Source organism: Pleurodeles waltl, chromosome 9 (assembly GCF_031143425.1).
Source record: "Pleurodeles waltl isolate 20211129_DDA chromosome 9, aPleWal1.hap1.20221129, whole genome shotgun sequence".
Classification (NCBI taxonomy): Eukaryota; Metazoa; Chordata; class Amphibia; order Caudata; family Salamandridae; genus Pleurodeles; species Pleurodeles waltl.
In genome coordinates, this window is record NC_090448.1 from 1,082,509,399 (window position 1) to 1,082,532,466 (window position 23,068).

At 46.0% G+C, this 23,068-nt stretch overlaps 1 protein-coding gene across 1 annotated transcript in view; it reads left to right on the plus strand.

The window, feature by feature from the left end:
* HEATR4 (HEAT repeat containing 4) overlaps positions 1 to 23,068 on the plus strand; it is a 252,284-nt gene that overhangs the window by 131,845 nt on the left and 97,371 nt on the right. The window contains exon 7 of the mRNA XM_069208752.1: positions 19,620 to 19,802. Coding sequence (XP_069064853.1) covers positions 19,620 to 19,802 — 183 coding nt within the window. The remainder of the gene's footprint in view (positions 1 to 19,619; positions 19,803 to 23,068) is intronic.

The window sequence follows — 23,068 nt, forward strand, 5'->3', positions numbered from 1 at the left end:
TGCTCGACCACACTACCACAAAATAGAGCATTAGTATTATCTATTTTTACCACTATTTTACCTCTAAGGGGAACCCTTGGACTCTGTGCATGCTATTCCTTACTTTGAAATAGCACATACAGAGCCAACTTCCTACATTGGTGGATCAGCGGTGGGGTACAAGACTTTGCATTTGCTGGACTACTCAGCCAATACCTGATCACACGACAAATTCCAAAATTGTCATTAGAAATTCATTTTTGCAATTTGAAAAGTTTTCTAAATTCTTAAAAGACCTGCTAGGGCCTTGTGTTAGATCCTGTTTAGCATTTCTTTTAGAGTTTAAAAGTTTGTAAAAGTTTGAATTAGATTCTAGAACCAGTTGTAGATTCTTAAAAAGTATTCCAACTTTTAGAAGCAAAATGTCTAGCACAGATGTGACTGTGGTGGAACTCGACACCACACCTTACCTCCATCTTAAGATGAGGGAGCTAAGGTCACTCTGTAAAATAAAGAAAATAACAATGGGCCCCAAACCTACCAAAATACAGCTCCAGGAGCTTTTGGCAGAGTTTGAAAAGGCCAACCCCTCTGAGGGTGGCAACTCAGAGGAAGAGGATAGTGACTTGGAGGAAAATTCCCCCCTACCAGTCCTATCTAGGGAGAACAGGGTCCCTCAAACCCTGACTCCAAAAATAATAGTCAGAGATGCTGGTTCCCTCACAGGAGAGACCAACACCTCTGAAATCACTGAGGATAACTCCAGTGAAGATGACCCCCTGTTAGCCAGGATGGTCAAAAGATTGGCTTTGGAAAAGCAGCTCCTAGCCATAGAAAGGGAAAGAAAAGAGATGGGCCTAGGTCCCATCGATGGTGGCAGCAACTTAAATAGGGTCAGAGATTCTCCTGACATCCTAAAAATCCCCAAAGGGATTGTAACAAAATATGAAGATGGTGATGACATCACCAAATGGTTCACAGCTTTTGAGAGGGCTTGTGTAACCAGAAAAGTAAACAGATCTCACTGGGGTGCTCTCCTTTGGGAAATGTTCACTGGAAAGTGTAGGGATAGACTCCTCACACTCTCTGGAAAAGATGCAGAATCTTATGACCTCATGAAGGGTACCCTGATTGAGGGCTTTGGATTCTCCACTGAGGAGTATAGAATTAGATTCAGGGGGGCTCAAAAATCCTCGAGCCAGACCTGGGTTGATTTTGTAGACTACTCAGTAAAAACACTAGATGGTTGGTTAACTGGAAATGAAGTGTGTGACTATGTTGGGCTTTATAATTTGTTTATGAAAGAACACATTTTAAGTAACTGCTTCAATGAAAAGTTGCATCAGTATCTGGTAGACCTAGGTCCAATTTCTCCCCAAGAATTGGGAAAGAAGGCAGACCACTGGGTCAAGACTAGGGTAACCAAAACTTCCACTGGGGGTGACCAAAAGAAAGGGGTTACAAAAACTCCCCAGGAGAAAGTGGGTGACACTAGAAACAAAGAAAAAGAGTCCTCTGTAGGCCCCCAAAAACCAGAACAGGTGGGTGGGCCCCAAGACACAACCCAAAACAAAGGTGGGTACCAGGGTAAGAACTGGGATGCCACTAAGGCATGGTGCCACAACTGTAAACAGTCTGGGCACCACACCAAGGACACTTCTTGTCCCAAAAACAAACCCCAGAACAAAATTCCAGGGGTAACCAGTGTAGCCATGGGAGATGACTCCTCAGATGAGGAGGTCTTCATAGCCTTCAACTGGAAACAGGGCCCAACAGGTGAGTTGGAGATTCCAGAGGGAAGTAGACACTTCCACCACCTACTGGTGAATGGAATCCCAACCACTGCCCTGAGAGACACTTGTGCCAGTCACACTATTGTGCATGACAGGCTGGTGCTCTCGAACCAGTACATCCCAGGTGAGACTGCCAGGGTAAGAGTTAGCCTAGACAGGGTCACTAAGAGGCCTGTGGCTTTAGTGCCCATAGAAGTGGGTGGCACTCTTAGCTGGAGAAGGGTAGTAGTCAGTACAGACCTCCCCCTTGATTGTCTCCTTGGAAATGACTACCCAGAGGTTAGTCAGAGCCCAAGAGAGGAACTAGTCCAGTGCCAGTCCTCTCCCAAGGATTCTGGAAATCCTGCCTCTGCAGTAAATGCAAGCAGGCCCCAGAAGAAGAAGAAAAGAAAACAGAGTAGGAGGGGTGGACAACCTTTAGCCAAGGTTACAGCAAGCCAGGGAGATTCTGCTCCAGTAGGGGAGAACTCCAAAAATGGCCCTGATAAAGTCCAACCTGACCCACAAGAAGTCCTGGCTAGTCAGGCAACTGTTAAACCTGAGTGGGTGGCTCCTCAGCCAACAGAAGAAAGAGTGGAAGAAGGGTGTTTACTACAAGATGTGGTAACCCCCCACTCCAATACAGAAGACAGGCAACCTGAACCCAAAGAAGCCTGTAACTTAGCCCCTTCCCTTTTAGGTGAAGAGCTAAAGGTGTGGTTCTGGGCACTGACAGCTGTCAGTGGCCTCTGCTGGGTGTTAGCCTTTATGGCTGCACTATCCTTAGCATGGTGGTCTGACCCCATGCCAAATAGCAAGTTAGGCCCCCTGACCCTATTGGTCATGGTGGGGTTACTCCAGCTCTGGGTAACCTCTCTGGGTAAGCTAGGGGTGACCCTGGCCAAGATAAGGTTAGCAGAGGTGGACACCTCTAAGACCAAAATAGAAAGAATGGGTGGAGACATTGAAGAGGCAGACAAGAGGCAATTCAGACTAGGTCCTATCACTGTGGAAGTGGGTCAGTTCCCCAAAGGGAATGACCTGAACAGAAGGATGTAAGGCAGAGTAGGCCCTGCAACTAACCAGCCTATTTCTCCTACTCTTCCTCGCCTGACAGACTAGGAAGACTCTCCCAGCTTGGGCTGAGTCTCCTGGCCTGTAGGCTGGGGGGGGCTTGTGTAAAGAAATGGCTCCCTGTTGCAGTTACCCCCCACTTTTTGCCTGATACTGATGCTGACTTGACTGAGAAGTGTGCTGGGACCCTGCTAACCAGGCCCCAGCACCAGTGTTCCTTCACCTAAAATGTACCATTGTATCCACAATTGGCACACCCTGGCATTCAGATAAGTCCCTTGTAACTGGTACTTCTAGTACCAAGGGCCCTGATGCCAAGAAAGGTCTCTAAGGGCTGCAGCATGTCTTATGCCACCCTAGAGACCCCTCACTCAGCACAGACACACTGCTTACAAGCCTGTGTGTGCTGGTGAGAACAAAATGAGTAAGTCGACATGGCACTCCCCTCAGGGTGCCATGCCAGCCTCTCACTGCCTATGCAGTATAGGTAAGACACCCCTCTAGCAGGCCTTACAGCCCTAAGGCAGGGTGCACTATACCATAGGTGAGGGTACCAGTGCATGAGCACTGTGCCCCTACAGTGTCTAAGCAAAACCTTAGACATTGTAAGTGCAGGGTAGCCATAAGAGTATATGGTCTGGGAGTCTGTTTTACACGAACTCCACAGCACCATAATGGCTACACTGAAAACTGGGAAGTTTGGTATCAAACTTCTCAGCACAATAAATGCACACTGATGCCAGTGTACATCTTATTGTAAAATACACCCCAGAGGGCACCTTAGAGGTGCCCCCTGAAACTTAACCGACTATCTGTGTAGGCTGACTAGTTTTAGCAGCCTGCCACAAACCGAGACATGTTGCTGGCCCCATGGGGAGAGTGCCTTTGTCACTCTGAGGCCAGTAACAAAGCCTGCACTGGGTGGAGATGCTAACACCTCTCCCAGGCAGGAATTGTCACACCTGGCGGTGAGCCTCAAAGGCTCACCTCCTTTGTGCCAACCCAGCAGGACACTCCAGCTAGTGGAGTTGCCCGCCCCCTCCGGCCAGGCCCCACTTTTGGCGGCAAGGCCGGAGAAAATAATGAGAAAAACAAGGAGGAGTCACTGGCCAGTCAGGACAGCCCCTAGGGTGTCCTGAGCTGAAGTGACTCTAACTTTTAGAAATCCTCCATCTTGCAGATGGAGGATTCCCCCAATAGGGTTAGGATTGTGTCCCCCTCCCCTTGGGAGGAGGCACAAAGAGGGTGTACCCACCCTCAGGGCTAGTAGCCATTGGCTACTAACCCCCCAGACCTAAACACGCCCTTAAATTTAGTATTTAAGGGCTACCCTGAACCCTAGAAAAGGAGATTCCTGCAACTACAAGAAGAAGGACTGCCTAGCTGAAAACCCCTGCAGAGGAAGACCAGAAGACGACAACTGCCTTGGCTCCAGAAACTCACCGGCCTGTCTCCTGCCTTCCAAAGATCCTGCTCCAGCGACGCCTTCCAAAGGGACCAGCGACCTCGACATCCTCTGAGGACTGCCCCTGCTTCGAAAAGACAAGAAACTCCCGAGGACAGCGGACCTGCTCCAAGAAAAGCTGCAACTTTGTTTCCAGCAGCTTTAAAGAACCCTGCAAGCTCCCCGCAAGAAGCGTGAGACTTGCAACACTGCACCCGGCGACCCCGACTCGGCTGGTGGAGATCTGACACCTCAGGAGGGACCCCAGGACTACTCTGATACTGTGAGTACCAAAACCTGTCCCCCCTGAGCCCCCACAGCGCCGCCTGCAGAGGGAATCCCGAGGCTTCCCCTGACCGCGACTCTTTGAACCTAAAGTCCCGACGCCTGGGAGAGACCCTGCACCCGCAGCCCCCAGGACCTGAAGGACCGGACTTTCACTGGAGAAGTGACCCCCAGGAGTCCCTCTCCCTTGCCCAAGTGGAGGTTTCCCCGAGGAACCCCCCCCTTGCCTGCCTGCAGCGCTGAAGAGATCCCGAGATCTCTCATAGACTAACATTGAAAACCCGACGCTTGTTTCTACACTGCACCCGGCCGCCCCCGCGCTGCTGAGGGTGAAATTTCTGTGTGGACTTGTGTCCCCCCCGGTGCCCTACAAAACCCCCCTGGTCTGCCCTCCGAAGACGCGGGTACTTACCTGCAAGCAGACCGGAACCGGGGCACCCCCTTCTCTCCATTCTAGCCTATGTGTTTTGGGCACCACTTTGAACTCTGCACCTGACCGGCCCTGAGCTGCTGGTGTGGTGACTTTGGGGTTGCTCTAAACCCCCAACGGTGGGCTACCTTGGACCAAGAACTGAACCCTGTAAGTGTCCTACTTACCTGGTAAAACTAACAAAAACTTACCTCCCCCAGGAACTGTGAAAATTGTACTAAGTGTCCACTTTTAAAACAGCTATTTGTCGATAACTTGAAAAGTATACATGCAATTTTGATGATTTGAAGTTCCTAAAGTACTTACCTGCAATACCTTTCGAATGAGATATTACATGTAGAATTTGAACCTGTGGTTCTTAAAATAAACTAAGAAAAGATATTTTTCTATATAAAAACCTATTGGCTGGATTTGTCTCTGAGTGTGTGTACCTCATTTATTGTCTTGTGTATGTACAACAAATGCTTAACACTACTCCTTGGATAAGCCTACTGCTCGACCACACTACCACAAAATAGAGCATTAGTATTATCTATTTTTACCACTATTTTACCTCTAAGGGGAACCCTTGGACTCTGTGCATGCTATTCCTTACTTTGAAATAGCACATACAGAGCCAACTTCCTACAACCCTACAAAGCCCAACTTCCTCAGCAGAAAGCTGCTATCCCAGTCTATGCATTTAGGACTGTGTTTGTGTAATTTCTATCCAGCTTTGATCACTGTATACATATCCTATGGTCAGGATTAAAACTAATGGTGCTATCTCATGGAATGGGGGCTGGGCACAAAAGCATTACATCTTGTGACTTTGCTGTTTTTGATGGCAGCTGCTCAGGTAGTTTGGATACTTATGCAAGCATGTTTTTGTTAATTAAGGGATTTCTATGCATACTGAAGTGCATAACAAGACATACAGTGCAATTAGAACTAGAACATCATAACAAAACTGCAGCTGCCTAATGCTACCCCACCCGCCAATTCACTTGCACACTGCACAAAAATAATAATTTCATTTCCACTAGATATGCCTTATTACCTGACATTAAATTCATTACCGCCAAGAATCTCATAGTCTTGTGCTCAACATTGGTCGTCATCATGTGCTAGTAAGGATGTTATCAAGGGTCCCCATATATCCTTAAGTCGCAATTCTGTAGCCAGCTTCTCAGCATACAATGTTAGTTGAGTCACACAATGTGACATAACTGTTAACCAACGTGCATTGGTGGTCTTTACCTTGCCACCCAAGTGAATAGCAACCGTACGCTTTGCCAAAAGCAGGGCAATTGATACAAACCATCGATTGGTTGGTTGAATAGTTTGAATCCAGCCCAACAAGCACACCTTCGGATAACAGTATCCGTTCCTATACCATCTCTGTGAGAGCATCTGTGATTTGCTTCCAGAACTCAGAAACAGTCGTACAATGCCAAGCCAAATGAATAAAGTTTGTCTTTCCTGCCCCACAACGGACACAACACGCATCCTCACACTTCCCATTTCCCTCCTGCCTGCTCTTGCCAAGATTCTGGAGAAATACCTCGATCAAGAGCTTGCTAGTTTTCTGCTCACACAGGACTGCCTGAGCCCCTCTCAACATGGGTTAAAAAAAATTTGCACAGAATCCGCCCTGATTGCCATTACAGATACCATTAGGAGGCAGGTAGATCACGGGAGCGGTGCCATTCTAATTTTGCTGGATGTATCGGCGGCCTTTGATACCATCTCACCCCAGATAATGGTACAATGACTACATACCGCAGGTCTGAGGGATTCTGCTCTGGGTATTCTGGAGACATTTTGTCAGGATAGAACCATGACAGTCAATTGCAGCAATTTTAGATCAGCTCCGTTTCAGCTCTCCTGTGGAGTCCCACAATCAATCAATCAATCAGAGTTTATATACATAGCAAGCCAGGTAGTGGTGGCAAATAAGATGCACTTCCCAAATGTGGTGACAGCATGAATATGGCCTTTTAGATAGAAAACTGTAGGTGCAATGCAGTTGAGTACACTCCACTACCCTAGAGCGTATTTTGGTGTTCAGTACAAACACTTCAACAAAGTTAATAACAGACACCACTGCACTCAGAAAGTCCATATATAAATCAGTCTTTCAGTTGAAAACAGTTGCGAAATGATCCTTTATTAGAAGGCATCAGCATGGGTCCATCGAGTGATCAACGTTTCTCAACCACAGCCATCGTACTCAGTTGGATGCACATCTTTGCATAAGCAAGCCGACACTTGTTTCGTCACAACAAGTGACTTTTTCAAGGCTCAAAGCTAAGGTGCGGTCCGGAAAGTACTAAATGTATGTAGAAAGAAGATATAATATGCTTCAGAAATATGGTTATGAGTAACTCTTTCATGGTAGTCACAAGGAAGAAAAGTGGCAGTTATGTGAGACTATGATATGTCTCAAATCTCGGAGTACATGCAGAGGAAAGTGCCGGCGTGGAGATGAGTTAGAGATCGGAGTCTGTAAAGCGCATCTACTCACCTTTAAGGGTCTCTAGGCACTAAGGGGGTTTGTCCGCTGAGCTTCAGTCGAAGAGCCAGGTTTGAAGGTCATTCCTGAAATGGTGTAGCGATGGTGACTGCCTGAGTTGCAGGGGCAGGGTGGTCCAGTTCTTTGCTGTGAGGTAAGCGAAGGATCTCCCACCAACTGAGGTCTTCAACAGGGGTCATCTCTCAGCCTGACCCTCTTTAATCTGTATGTGACTCCCCTGGATAAATTGGTTCGACCTTTTAGCTTCCAGGTGTCTTCTTACGCTGACAAAACCTAGAATATGGTTTTATCAGAGAAGACTGGCACATTGTGGCAGACAGGTTTCAAACCTGTATGAGAGAAGTTAGAAATTGGATGGGACAGAATAGGCTGAAAATGAATTGGAATAAAACGGGATTCTTATTTGTGGGACAAACAATTCTATCTGGAGCCACCACTGGTGGCCGAGTCCTGTGGGACCTTACCCACTCCCATTTTAGCAGCTAAAACCTTGGGTTAATATGCGACTCCCCCCCCGACCTTTGACATGCAGGTAAATAAGATTACAAGTTCATGTTTTTGGTTGGTCAAAATCTTAAATAAGGTTTTGCCTTTTTTTACCTCAAAAACTGAGAGTGACGGTGGTCCTGGTTCTTATTATATCCAGATTAGACTATTGTGATGCCTTATATTTAAATATAAATCAATATTACTTGAACAAGCTGCAACTCATTCAGAATACCGCCGCCTGGTTTGTGCTCGGGCTGCCTAAGTTTGCATCTGCCATGGAGGACCTAAGGGAGCTGCATTGGCTCCCTGTTAGGAAGCGTATCTTCTTTAAAGCCTTGTGCCTGACCCATAAAGCCCTTCATTCTCAGGGCTCACGATATCTGCAGGATGTTATTAAGTGGTACTCCTCTAGTTGCCTGTTAAGGTCAGCTGACCTTAGGTTTGCACTAGTTCTGCAGTGCAAAAAAGTAAAATGGGGTGACTAGGCTTTTTCGGTGGCTGCAGCTAAGCTATGGAACTCTTTACCAGCCAAGAGTAGAGGAATTACGCCTCTTTTATTGTTTCATAAACAACTTAAGACTTGGCTGTTTTCACAGCAGTGTCTGTTTGGGTTGTGTCTGCCTTTATCCGGCTTAGCGATTCAATACTGATGGGCTGAATACGCTTTAGAAGTATAAAAAATACAGATACACAACCAACACCTCCGAAGTTTAATACAGTTGATGCAGGAACTTAAAGTGTATAATTCTTAGGTTACATTTTGGGGTCAACATTGGTAATTGCTTACACCAGAACAGCCACTCTCCTCTCTCTCGCTAAGGATGCACTCCAGGCCACCGAGCCCTGTTCCTATGTAGCGAGCTAAGTGCTTGTGTCGCTACATATAATTTAGTAATCAAATGGTGACGGGTATCGCTTGTGAGTAAGACCTGCAGGGCATTGAGAGCGGGAGTGGCCTCTGGGAACTGAGGGTAGAGCAGTCGTATGGCAGATCGAAATCTATGATAAATGAACTTGAATAGAGGAGTGCACTCCTGAGCAGAGGCAAGAGCCTCCAGACTCACGAAAGTTTTCAACCCAGCTTGGTTTAGCAATGTAAGTGCCATGCCCTCTCTTGTAACCAATATCGCAAGATGATATCTCAATGGAAGCGCTGGTGCATATAACAGCAATTTCCAGTTCGAACCTCCCAACATCTGCCAGGAGTTTATGGTGTTTGTCTCCATGTGTTGGACACCCTCCCACTTATGTGCCACTAGAGCTTAGAGGGGAACCAGATCTGCAGCATTCAGCTTGTGGGATTTACTCGACTGTCCCATACCAGTAGTACGCAAAATGTGCTTGTGCGCATAAATAAGATAAATATATATCAGGAGCATTTAACCGCCTCTCGTACCGCAGGAGAGTAAGAATATTCCATCTGACTCTAGGCTGCTTCCCTGCCCACACCAATGTCAATAGCAATGTCCGAAGTCTCTTGAAAAAATGCATAGGTAGGATTAGGGGTATGTTAACAACTAGATAGAGACATTTTGGTGATACCACCATTTTTAATATGGCCAATTTGTCCACCAGTGACAGCAGCAATCAAGACCATTGTGACACCTGGTCCTCTAGTTTGGATATAACTGCATTGTAGTTCTGCTGTATCACCATTACGGGGTCACTGTGTATCCAGACCCAAAGGTATTTGACCGGCTCATTTTCCCACCTCAAAGGAAACTCAATGGGGTGTGGAATAGTATCTAGTGTAAGTGGGAGAATAGCAGACTTAGCCCAATTGATACACAATCCTGCATAATTTTAAAACCTTATATATTCCTGAATGACTGAGGAAAGGCGCACCGAACGGCTTCGTATGAATAGCACCATGTTGTCTACATACAGCGATATACCGATAGGTCACAAACTAAATTTCAGTGCCACTGAAGCATGGCGTTGGCAAATCACACACACAAAGAGTTCCACAGTGATGGCGAACAGCAAGGGCGATAATGGATATCCCTGCCTCATGCCCCTTCCAATGGGGAAGGTATCTGATATGTGCCCATTAGCACGTACATGTGCTGACGGCTCTGTATACAGTAGGCGGACCCATTGGAGGAATAACCCCGGCATACCCATACAGGTCATAATGGTGAACATATACTCCCATGCAATAGATTTGAATGCTTTAGTAGCGTCTAACAACTGCTTGCATGGAAGTGACTAATTGACGTAGTAAGCTGAAAATAGTACGTTGGTTGTGTGCCATGGAGTGCGATGGAATAAAGCCAGATTGGTCCAGCAGGACTAGCTTGGGCAGCAGTGGTCGCAAGCGGGCAGCCAGATTTTTTACGAGTATTTTTGCGTCAATGTTTATGAGAGAGAGCAGTCTATAAGACTTGCCAGATCCGGCGACTTAACAGGTTTGAGTAGCATCACTATTAACACTTCCTGGGGTGAAGGGGCAAAATCTGTTTCTGGTATGCCTCTTCGTACATAGCACATAAATGGGGGACCAGGAGGTCCATGTACTCTTTATAAAATTCTCCGTCCAATCCGTCCAATCCAGGAGCCTTACCGTTTGGTAGGGATCGGATCGCCTCTTTAACTTCCTCAACAGTTATTGGTTGTTGTAGAAACTCACACTGACCATGAGATAACCAGGCCAAAGCAATATCTTCTAAGTATCCCTTTATGTCAGACATTGTTAGCTGTATCTCGATGCTTATACAATTCAGAATAACATTTCTGAAACACCCTAAGACTAGCAGATGTATCATAACAATCCCTGTAATTATCATCTGTTATTTTTAGTGTGTGTTCCTGCTCCGTGGGAGTCAGCAATTTAAGGGCTAGGCTATGCCCTGGTCTTCCCCCCTCACCATACGCTCGCGCCACATGGCACTTCGACAAGAATAGGACTCTTGCTTTGCCAGCTCCCAGAACTCTGTTTCTCGACTCCCGGATTTGTGCAAGTGTGACAGTTCTTGTGCTCCCTCAAGAGAGTGCAATTGGGCTTCTAAGTTGTGGAGGTGGCATCTGATGTCTTTGAGTATCCTGGCTTGTGTATTGATACAAACCCCCCCCCGATGGTGACTTTAAAAGCTTCTCATAAAGTATCCTGACCACTCACGGACCCCACATTTTTATCAAAGTAATTGATAATCGCTGATCTCAGTTCTTCCCTAAAAGTTGCATTCAGTAATGCCGACGCTCTGAATTTCCATGTGAAAAGTGCAGGAGTCACACTTGGAAGTGTAATGCTAAGCAATACGGGATAGTGGTCAAACAGATAGATGAGTAGCCTTCGTCACCCACTGACATGCCTCACTCGATAACAACCAGTACTCCAGATGGGACCATGTCCCATGTATTGATGACATAAATGTACCCTCTTTTTTGCCAGGATGTTGGAGGCGCCAAGCATCCACCAGCCCCCACTCCTCCATGCCTTCCGCAGAACAGCCGCCGCTTTCTTGCCATGCCAGTCAGTGTTGGATGACCTATCCAGGCTGGCATTTGAATATGTGTTCATGTCCTCACCCCATATTATGGTGGACGCCGGTAAGCTATGTAGTTTACTCCATACCGACTGGAATAAATCAGGTTCATTGACATATGGTACATATGTATTGACTATGATAAGGCGGGTGCCATATATACTTCCTTGTACAATAGCCAGGCGTCCATGGTCCTCTATGAGTGTTTTCGTAATCATAAAGGGGGTACCACATTTGATTAGTAGGAGAACTCCTCGTGCATATGAGGAATAGAATGAGGCCAATTGGTGTGCTGCTCACCAGGTGCATGCCCACTGCTTTGCCTGTACCCTGAGTTAGATAAGATTCCTGTATAAATGCAATATGTATATCATGCCTGTCCAAGTAGTTAAGGACTAGTCAGGTCTTCCGGGGGTTATTAAGCTCTTGCACACTCCCAGTTAATAAGTTCACCCAACCCCCTGCTATAACCACTGAGAAAAGACTGTCTTGCAATCTGCAATGTATGGGTATCTAAAGGGCAATTGTGCAGGTAACTAGTGACACCATGCACAACAATTAACCGGTGCAACAACAAATAAACAAACTCTCCCACCCACCATCTTCAGAAGTACAACTTTTCTAAAGACATTCCTATATAACTCATACATTTATAATTCCACCAACCCACAATACACCCGGAAATACAAAAATACTGTTGCAGAACCAAACTAGTTGGGGCACTCCCACTCGGAGGGGGGGGGGGGTCGCTGGGCTCCCAGTACCTCAAGGTGAGTGGAGATGGCTGGGATTGTGCATTATGTCTCCATCTGAGCCCACACCAACAGATCATATGAAGTGTGCCACCAGCCTCAACCAAATACTTCGTTGGTATCCATTTCACCTGTCAACTCAGCACCGCCTTCCTCCGTGGACTCAACATAGTCAACCATCATAAAAGTGCTCAGAAATTATCATCTGCAGGGTCCTCTGCCGATGTATTGCATTTGCATGGCATGACAGTTATCAGAAAGTCTTGTACATCCTTTGGGTGGTAAAGATTCACAATTTCCCTTTTTATTCCACCCGGAGACTCGCTGGGTACAGCATGGCATATCAAAACTTGGCTCTCTGAAGTTGGTTTTTGACAGACAGAAATTCTCGGCGCGCCGCCTGGACCGCGACAGTGAAATGGGCCTCGATCATGCCTCTAAATCCTCATTCTTGGCTTAGATGATCGCAAGGACCTTTTTCACTTTGAGGCTTTTCGTTCGAACAGATTGCAAATCATCTTCTGTTGACGAAATTCTATTTTCCGCTTCTGTGATATGCCACGACTGTGGATCCAGTTTGGCAGATAGATGATCCATCTAGAGGTTGAGAGTGTCAATCTTTCCATCTAAGGACTGTAGACTAGTTTGCATTGCTAATAGGTTTGTCTCCAGGGTTGAGGAGCCAGCGATGTCTGTCATTTGCGCACTGTCCAATGTAGCTTCCTGCGCCTCCTTAGTGGAGGTCCTAGATTTAAAATGCAGATGAGCTTCACACTTGTTTGCCTTCCCCATGTTGTATTGCAGGTATGTCACCACTCAGTTTCACTATTGTGTCCAGAGTTCCCTTTTATAGCACACCAACGAGTTGAGCACTCATTATTTCCTTAGGCCCCTTTTTAGAACCAAGTAGCCCAGATATCCCCGAGTTGGTGCGCAGGCCGTCCCAGTCCTTCTCTATGCAGATGCTGCTGTCCTCTTGGCACTAACTGCTAATGGTCTTCAAAAACTGCTGAATGAGTTTTATGACTTATCGTCTAATTTAAAACTTAAGGTCAAATTTCAGAAATCATTTATAACCTGCGGCCCCAAAGCTACAAAAACAAAGGCCTTCTCTATAGGAGGGAGTAAAATAATGAAAGTGCGTCTCTTTTGTTACTTGGGTATACTGTTTGATGCCTGTGGGTCTTGGAAGAGGCAGATTGCCCAACGAGTACTTAAAATGGGGGCAGCCTCTGACGCCCTATTTAGATTTGCTAATCAGCTTGGCTTTAAACCTATTAGGGAACTAGTTGAGGTTTACAGAAGTAAATGCTTCTTGCTTGGGGTGTATGGTACTAGTGTGTGAGACTACGTATCACCGGGGCGAGTGCAAGCTGTTGAGAATAAATTCCTATGTCGCCTGTTAGCGTTACCACAAAGTACAGCAAGTTTTATCCTCCACCTTGAATTAGGCATGGACTGTATTGAGGATTTTGTAGGTATGGCACCCTTATCGTTCTGGATACAAATGTGTGGTACCCCAAAGGCTAAATTCTCTCGCCTAGCATTAGCAGACTGTTTAAAGTTGGATAATTGGCATACCATTCCATGGCTGGCATGTGTCAAAAGCCTTTTTCACAATTTAACAATCTTGATCTGAATGCACTTTTCGATTCTCCTGACAAGATCCGGCCTCAGTTCAAAGAATGTGTCAAAAGGTGCTATCTGTCTTACACTGAAGAAGGGTGCATTGTAAGGGCCCTCAACATGGTTTCAGTGCTGACCTTTATGTGGCTTGCTTACATTTCAGGGGTAAATCAGTACTTGCTATGGCTAACTGTTAGGCCTGGCATCCTTGGCATGGTCTCCCCTGTCTTTTTTGCCTCTGCATCCCAAAGTTTTGACTGTGTGCTGGACACTGTTTTTGCTGTATTTTGGTACTCTGGGCACTTTACTACTGCTGACCAGTGCTAAAGTGCAAGTGCTCCTGTGTAAATTGTATATGAAATTGGCTTTTCTATGACTGACATATTTGATTTACTAGTAAATCCCTAGTAAAGTGCACTAGAGGTGCCTAGGGCCTGGAAATCAAATGCTGCTAGTGGGCCTGCAGCACTGGCTGTGCCACCCACATAAGTAGCTCTGTAAACATGGCTCAGACCTGCCACTGCAGTGTCTGTGTGTGCAGTTATAAACTGCAAATTCTACTTGTCAAGTGTACCCACTTGCCAGGCCTAAACCTTCCCTTTTTATACATGTAAGGCACACCTAAGGTAGGCCTTAAGTAGCCCATGGGCAGGGTGCAGTGTATGCTACAGGTGGGACATGTACTGATGTGTTTTACATGTCCTAACAGTGAAATACTGCCAAATTCGTTTTTCACTGTTGCAAAGCTCTCCCTCATAGGTTAACATGGGGGCTGCCCTTAAATATCTTTTAAGTGCAGTTTCCCTTTGGGAGCAGATGCAAATTTGGAGTTTGGTATCTCTGAACTCACAATTTAAAAGTACATATTTTGGTAAAGTTGTTTTTTAAATTGTCAGTTTGAAAATGCCACCTTTAGAAAGTGAGCATTTTCTTGCTTAAACCATTCTGTGACTTTGTCTGCTTGTGAATTCCCTGTCTGGGTCAGATTGACAGTTGGGCTGTTTGTGAATCCCCTCTAGACAGTGACACAAAGGGAGCTAGGGTGTAGCCTGCACATCCTGACAGGCCATCTGAGCTAGAGTGGAGGGAGGAGTGGTCACTTACACCTGACTGGGCTGTGCCCGCACTTACACAATGTGGTCTCCAACCCCGTGGTGTGAGTCTGGAGCCAGGCCTGGGCAAGGCAGGATCTTTTGAACAACAGAGACTTTCCTTTGAAGTTGCCTACTTCAAAGGCAGAAAGGGGTATAAGTAGTAGATCCAAAACCCCAGATTATTAGATTACGTCTGGAATCAAGAGGAACCTCTGCCAAGGAGAAGAGCTGAAGAGCTGGAGGAGGAGTTTTGCCCCTTTGCCTGTGAATGTGCTTTGCTGGGTTGGCCTGCAGTTGCTGCTTCTGCCTGAAAGAGGACAAAGATTAGACTTTGTGGTATATTCCTGCGTGTGAAGAATTTCAAAGGGCTTGCACTGAGCTTGCCTCCTGTTTTGAAGTCTCAGGGCCATCAAAGACTTCCTCTGCCAGCACCTGGACTATCTGCTGAGACTCCTGCCCTACCAAGTGGTGCCCCATCCAGTCCCTGGGCCCTGAAGAGCTGAAGTTGGCAGAACAAGGACTGAAATCCACACACAGAACACCGCGCAAGGACATTTTCGATGCACCACCTGCAACGTGGCTGAAAAATGACACGCCACCCAATTCGTGGCAAAAATCGATGCTCCACCTGCATCGAGGCTGGGAGATCGACGCATTGCGGCTGGAGAAACGATGCAACACCAGCTTGGGCTGCTTATAATGGCGCAAACCCCACGCAGCGTGGTTTTCTAACACCATGTAACCGGATTTCTCCCGCATCCTTGCTGGGCGTCAAAATCATCGTGAACCTGCGCGGATCCGAGGTGCCCTGTCCAGAAAATGATGCATCACTCTCTTGCGAGGGAGAAATACAACGTATCACAAACCCAATTGGAGAAGAAACGATGCACGGCCTCACTTGCGAGTGAGGAATCAACGCATTGCTGACTTTTCCGAAGCACGCTCACAATGCAACCTTTCCATTGTTTTCTATGGAGTAAGACTCTTATTCTTTTGAAAAATCATATCTTGACTTGTGTATGTTGGGTTTTTGTTGTTCTGGTCTTGTTTGATTTAGATAAATATTACCTATTTTTATAAACTGGTGTAGTGTCCACTTTGTAGTGTTTTCACTGTATTAATAATGTGTGTGTTGGTACAAATACTTTACACATTGCCCTTGAGATAAGCCTGACTGTTTGTGCTAAGCTACCAAGGCGTCAGCAGGGGTTATTGAAGTGTGTATTTCCATTGCCCTGTCTAGAGTGAGGGTCCCTGCTTGGACAGAGTGCAAACTGACTGCCAACCAGAGACCCCATTTCTAACACTAACTAATTCTCAGCATACGTTTTACACGGCAAGGTTGAGGCTTAATTGAATTCACTATTTGGTCACTTTTCCAGTGGCCGGTTCAACAGAAACCATTTGCATCCGATGTCCCTGTGATAGTGTTTCAACCCAATCTATGATACACTTCATGCTCTTCTGTAAATTGTACTCTGTGTTCCGGGGATATTTTCTTTGGCCCATTTCAAAACACATACACTTTACATCTCGTATACATGGCTTGAGGTACTTGCAATCTGCTGCCAGACCTGAAGTCTGCCATGCTGTTGTGAGTTCCATTAGGGCCGCCTTAAAATCATTTATATGGTACTGGGACTTGAATGTTTAGACTGTTTTAACTCATTATGTCTAGGATAATGTTTTAAGAAATTTTAGAATGTGTCTTAATGTTTTTCTTTTTTTTGTAGATCGCTAGGGTGGGTGTTTTACCTTTTTTCTTATTATCTTTTCTTAAGGCCTATATAGCTTGAGACGTTGATAATTGTTGTTTTTAACATTGGGAGATGACAAGTTTTTATGATTTAATTGGTAGGCTGATCAAAGTTTTACAACAGTGACGATTGTTCTATGCCTTGGGCAGAAATGTAACGCATTTTAATATCAAAGTGACCTGCTCCAGTTTTGACTGTGTTTTTAGGAGAGGGGGGGGAGTCACTCATAAGCCAGTTCAGCCATGAAATATTTGGATGGCTCATACCTTTGATCAATAGGCATAAAAGGCCTGCCTTTAATCATGTTGAGCTTCGTATTTAGTTTTAAAATTTTTATGAATATGTTGATGCCTTTTTTGTACTTATATGGTCTAACTGGGACCGAATAAAGTTATTGACCTCCTGATTAGTAGAGCACTTAGCAGGGTACACTAATATTGCAGAGGGTAAAGTAGTGTACAGGACTGTCCCCACTCAGGTTCACCACTGTGTCCAGAGTTCACTATTATAACACACCACTGAGTAGAGCACTTGGCAGGGTGCACTGATATTACAGGGAGTACAATATTGAGCAGAATCCACTCTGAACAACGTCTCTAAGGTGTCATCCACTGCACCAACGCTCCACACTGGGCACAGAATAACCAACCAGCAATGGGGTTGTGCTGCACGTACAGAAAACAGAGGCTTAGGTGTCTGAGCCCACGCATTAGTCTCAGTTTTTTGTCCCGCTGGTTTTTCAGTCTCCACTCCCTACTTAGGCCAAGCAACCTTCCAAGTATTTGTGTCCACTGGAAATACTAGCCACACCCCCAGATGGCAAGGAGACCAGGGCTCACCTGTTTCTCACACTGTTGGTCTCTCATGCCCGCCATATTGCCTGAGGGGCTACATATAGGGGGTCATTCCGACCCCGGCGGGCGGCGGGCGCCGCCCGCCGGGCGGAAACCGCCCAAACCCCGCCCTGCGGTCAAATGACCGCGGGGACCATTCTAACTTTCCTGCTGGGCCAGCGGGCGATCTTCAAAAGATCACCCGCCGGCCCAGCGGGAAAGCCCCAGCAAAGATGAAGCCGGCTCCGAATGGAGCCGGCGGATTTGCTGGGGTGCGACGGGTGCAGTTGCACCCGTCGCGATTTTCAGTGTCTGCCAAGCAGACACTGAAAATCTTAATGGGGCCCTGTTAGGGGGCCCCTGCACTGCCCATGCCAGTGGCATGGGCAGTGCAGGGGCCCCCAGGGGCCCCACGACACCCGTTCCCTCCAGCCTCTTCCTGGCGGTGTAAACCGCCAGGAACAGGCTGGCGGGAAGGGGGTCGGAATCCCCATGGCGGCGCTGCTTGCAACGCCGCCATGGAGGATTCCTTTGGCCAGGGGAAAACCGGCGGGAAACCGCCGGTTTCCCTTTTCTGACCACGGCTTTACCGCCGCGGTCAGAATTGGCCAGGAAGCACCGCCAGCCTGTTGGCGGTGCTTCCGTGGTCGTTGGCCCTGGCGGTCAATGACCGCCAGGGTCAGAATGACCCCCATAGTCCCAAAACGCTGCACCGATTCCTGCAAAAGGCACTGTAGTGTTTCTTTATGTGATGCTCACCTGGGCCACAATGGCCCCCTTCATAAATGAGGCCCCGCTGGCGCTGCAGTCTGCCCTTGCTCCCCCGGCAGGGTACCTCTGTGCAGCACTTGAAACAATCCCAATAGATCAAAGGGCCCCGGGCACCCACCGACTGGTGCGCCACCCCCACCGCCACAGGCCAGGCTGCTCTGTGCGCCAGGCCATGCTAACTTACAGCTCCGGTCTGCCACTGATTGAACCCGCCGACCCATCAGGCCTCTCGCCAGTTCAGGTCGTCCTCACAATCCAGTGTTCCCAGCACATCCGGCTCAGCCATCCACCACCGCTTCCACACGCAGGAAGTCCCCCACAGACCACGATCAGGCCTGCAGGTAGGCTTCCCTGGATTGCGCCTAGTAGGCCATGCGGGCATCAGGCTCAGTCTCCGCTGCGCCATCCGGTAATGGCCCGCCAGCCCCTCACCAGCACCTCGTCTTGCATGATCTTTCACTCTCTGTGTCCCCTGGGATCCCCCCAGGGATAGGGGCCTCCACAATGTTTAGTTAGTTAGGCTGCAGATGGGCGGATTATGGGCAGATTATCAATCCCTGCCATCTTGCTCAGGCTCCCAGCCACACCCCCCATGCAAACAATATTGAGCAAGAAGAAACATCATTGGAAAAACTCATGTGGGATGCCTGTATGCCAGTGACACCCTGTTACATGGTAGGAGACTACTATATAGCCAGAGTTCATAACTATCTTTACTGTCAAATTGTGGAAGTGCAAGCTGTGCATTAACTGACACATAAGCTAGAAGAATCTTGTAAGGTGTCTTGTAAAGGCAATACTAGCCTCTTCAATAGATATTAATCAGAACCTTTTTTATTATGTCAGAATATTTTGGCAGGGGTTCGTGAATGTATGTTTTAACTTGTGTTGAAACGAGATCCTCAAATTTCATGATAATGTTATGATTTAAGTTGCTTAGTGTTGTCCATCAGCTAATGTCACATTAAGTATACATCTGTCATGGCAAGCTGGCCAGTACCTTCCCAATGTGCTTGAACAAATGAAGTGTGAAAAGAAATTCGAATAAATGCAATATTTTCAAGAAATTGCAATAAAAGCATAACACAATATGCTTAGCAAGAGACATTTTTCACAAATCTCCCCAATTGGCAACCTCTATCTGTAGTGACAGAGTATGGAACTTGCCAAGTTTTTGTAATGTACTGAAAAAAATCAGAAATGTTTGTAATAGGTAAATCTAAGTGAAATAATAATGAAAGTAATTGCCACTCAGAACAACTATGTGAGACTGATCTGTCTATATTTGTTCCACTGATTTCCTGTAATTGTAGGAATCTGCACTTATAAGAAAGATATGCCTATCCCTATTGTTCCGGAAGACCTGATGCCGCTGATCACAGGAGCTTTGAAAGACCATAATCCTCGTGTGAGAATGGCAGCAGCCGTGTTTCACTATACAATCCAAACAGAAAGTGAGGAAGCCAGGGGAATCATGCAAGAGGCGCTACACCGTGGTAAATAAACTAGCTTTCTCACTTGTATTTTTTCACCCCCTACTCTACAAGTTCAAAAGTATACCATGGGTGAAACCACAACAGGTCACTCTAGTATTACTGTCCTTTAGTTATCTATTTTCATCATATATTGTGAATATTATTTGTTTTGAAAGACACAGGGGGTTATTCTAACTTTGGAGGAGTGTTAATCCGTCCCAAAAGTGACGGTAAAGTGACGGATATACCACCAGCCGTATTACGAGTTCCATAGGATATAATGGACTCGTAATACGGCTGGGGGTAAATCCGTCACTTTTCCGTCACTTTTGGGACGGATTAACACCTCCTCCAAAGTTAGAATAACCCCCACAGTCTTTCTCAAGAATCAGAAATGTACAAAATGCAGTAGAGACCGGGGTTCTGGAAAAAAACTTTGACAAACTTCTCAACGTTGTAGACAAACGTTTGTTTCACACTACATAGAGAAATTGTATGAGAATTCAATAGAGGAAATAGGACAAGTGACAGCGATGGTGCTGAAAGAAGTCAACTCTGTGTTGCTATTCTTTTCAGCTTAAAGCAGCCCGAGTTCTATATATAGTGCATTTTAGTTGGAAAAGAACACTTTAAATGGGCTAAATTTGCAGACATTGCATCATACTTGACTGCTGCTCTCATTGCATACTGGAAATGCATATTGGGCTGAGTCCTAGCTTTCTCAACAAAACACCTCCCTCTTGCCACACAACATCAATAGTTTACCTTTCACTAGCAAGCTCTAGTGTAATGGCCAATAATACCACAAATGTAGAAGACAGACTATGCCAAAGAAGGATTGATTGTAATTAAACTACTAGTGATTATTTTTTCAGATTGCCGGTGGTATGCACCAGCCCTCATTATTTGGTATACTGTGACTTACATTTTACAGTCAGACTTTCTCAAAAACCAAGAGAGAGAAAAGCAACAAAAGAAGAAAGCAGGAGAAAGAGAAATATGGGAAAACAGTGACAAAGAGAGAAACAAATGAAAAAGAAGCTTTGAGAGAAAGCTAAAGAGACAGGAAATGTAGTGTGATGGAACAAAGAGGCACAGGGTGGAGTCAAAACAATGTAGATTTTCCTAGTAACTTATGACGGAAAGTCTTAATATTATTAAAGACACCGAGGTGAGTATTATGCTTCTCTAACTTGCTTTATTACGAAGAGCAGCAGTCAAGAAAAAACTACAATTCCCATGAGGCTAGAGGGAACAGAAGCCAATGGGAAGAAAAAACGTATCGGAACAAGAACCAATGGAGACCAAGTATGTAATATAAACACTACACTTGACTGCAACCAGCCCTGTTTCTTGATGCGAGAAGGCTAGTCTGTGTGAGAAAACAAAGGAAAAATAGAAACAATAATGGCAACTGCCAATAGTAGAGAACAAAGTTCTTGAAAAAAATTCACCCAAGACTTGAAGAGGGGCGAAATCCAAGGCGCAGGAAAAGGATCATGTAGACCACGAGGAGGATTGTTGGTCGAGATTTGTGATGTTGGAAGAACCGTCTGGCGTTCAGGATGAGTTCTGAGGTTGATTAGACGATGCTGTAGGGAGGGAAAAAGAATCAACAAGACATTGGTTAAAGAGAATCTGTGGTGGGATAATACTCGCCTCCGTGTCTTTAATAAAATGAGGACTTTCTGTCATAAGTTACTAGGAAAATCTAAATTTTATGGCAAGACCGGAGGTTCCTATTATGCTTGTTTAAAGTATGTTAATTATGACGGAAGTTGCTGTATGAACTGGTTTACAATAAAAAATTCTAAAAACATTGTCATTAGACCAGTCAGCCGATTTCAGAATGTCCTCAAGTCTAGAACCCACCCGAAAAGCTTTGGAAGCCATAGCTCCTCTGGAAGAGTGAGCCACAAAAACTGTGTCTATACCCGCTAAGGACATGACCCAATGAACCCATCTGGCTAGGGTAGCCGATGATACGGGTTTATGAGGTTTGCGAAAGAAATGAGGAGTTGGGAAACTGTGGACGTTCTGAGATTGACTGTGCGATCTTCATACGCCTTAAGACATTGACCTACACATAACTTTGGTTGGTTAGGGAAATAAGGGTAAAACACTGAACCCAGATTGGTTTTGGTACGCTTGTTGATGGAGAACAAAACACCTGTAGGGGAGAAGTGACGAGAAGAAATATCTAAGGCCCTCACATCTGATAAACATTTAATAGAAATTAGACAGAGTAACATAGTGAGTTTTGCTGAAAGCATCTTCAACGATAAATCTGAGTTATCTTGCCAGGAGAGAAACAAATTTAAAATGACATTAACATTCCATAGTTTCGAATATTTGGGTAAAGGAGGGAAAGAAAACTTTACTCCGTTTGGAAGGCGGCAGAGTAGAGGAGGTTCTCCTATAGGTTTTCCGTTGGTGTGGACGTGCTGCAGAGAAATAGCTGATCTATATAAGTTGATTGTTCAGTAAGACTTACCTGCACTGGCTTGGGTGGCTAGGAAGTTGATTACATAATTTATTTCGGCTGAAAAGGGATCGATGTCCCTTCCCACACACCAGCTTGTCCAAAGAGACCAGGCGGAACTGCAGGCTTTCCTTGTACCAGGAGCCCAGGCTTTATTAATAAAGTCTGAAGCTTCTGCCGAAATAGGAATGGAAGATCGGGAAGACCCGATACCTTCCAGGCAGAGAGAGCGAGAGTATTGTTGTGAATGAGGGGATGTGGATAACCTAGGGAATTCCGTAGGAGGGAAGGAAAGATCGGGAGGAGGACTGGAAAGTCGATTGTCAGTTCGAGGAGAGGGGGAAACCAGACTTGGGATTGTCAAAAGGGGACTACGATTATTAATGTTGCTTTTTGGCATCTGATTTGGGCAAGAACTCTGGTAATCATTATGAACGGAGGAAAAGCGTAATTGAGAGAAAAGGACCAGTCCTGAAGAAAAGCATTGGAAGCTAGTGCTGAAGGATCCGGTCCCCAACCGAAGAACAGGGGAAGTTGAGTGTTTAGGCGGGATGCAAATAGATCTATCTTGAAGGGTCCCCATTTGTGAAGAAGAGATAGAAAAACTGAGGAATGGAGCTTCCAGTCGCTGGAATCTCTGAGGAAGCGGGAATGCCAATCCACAATCTCGTTGAGCGAACCTGGTAGGTATTCTGCGGAGAGTGATATTTTGTTGCGAAGACAATATTCCCATAGGCTTTTTGCCAGATCCACTAAGGGATTTGACCTGGTGCCCCCTAAGTGGGTTATGTAGCGGACAGCTGTC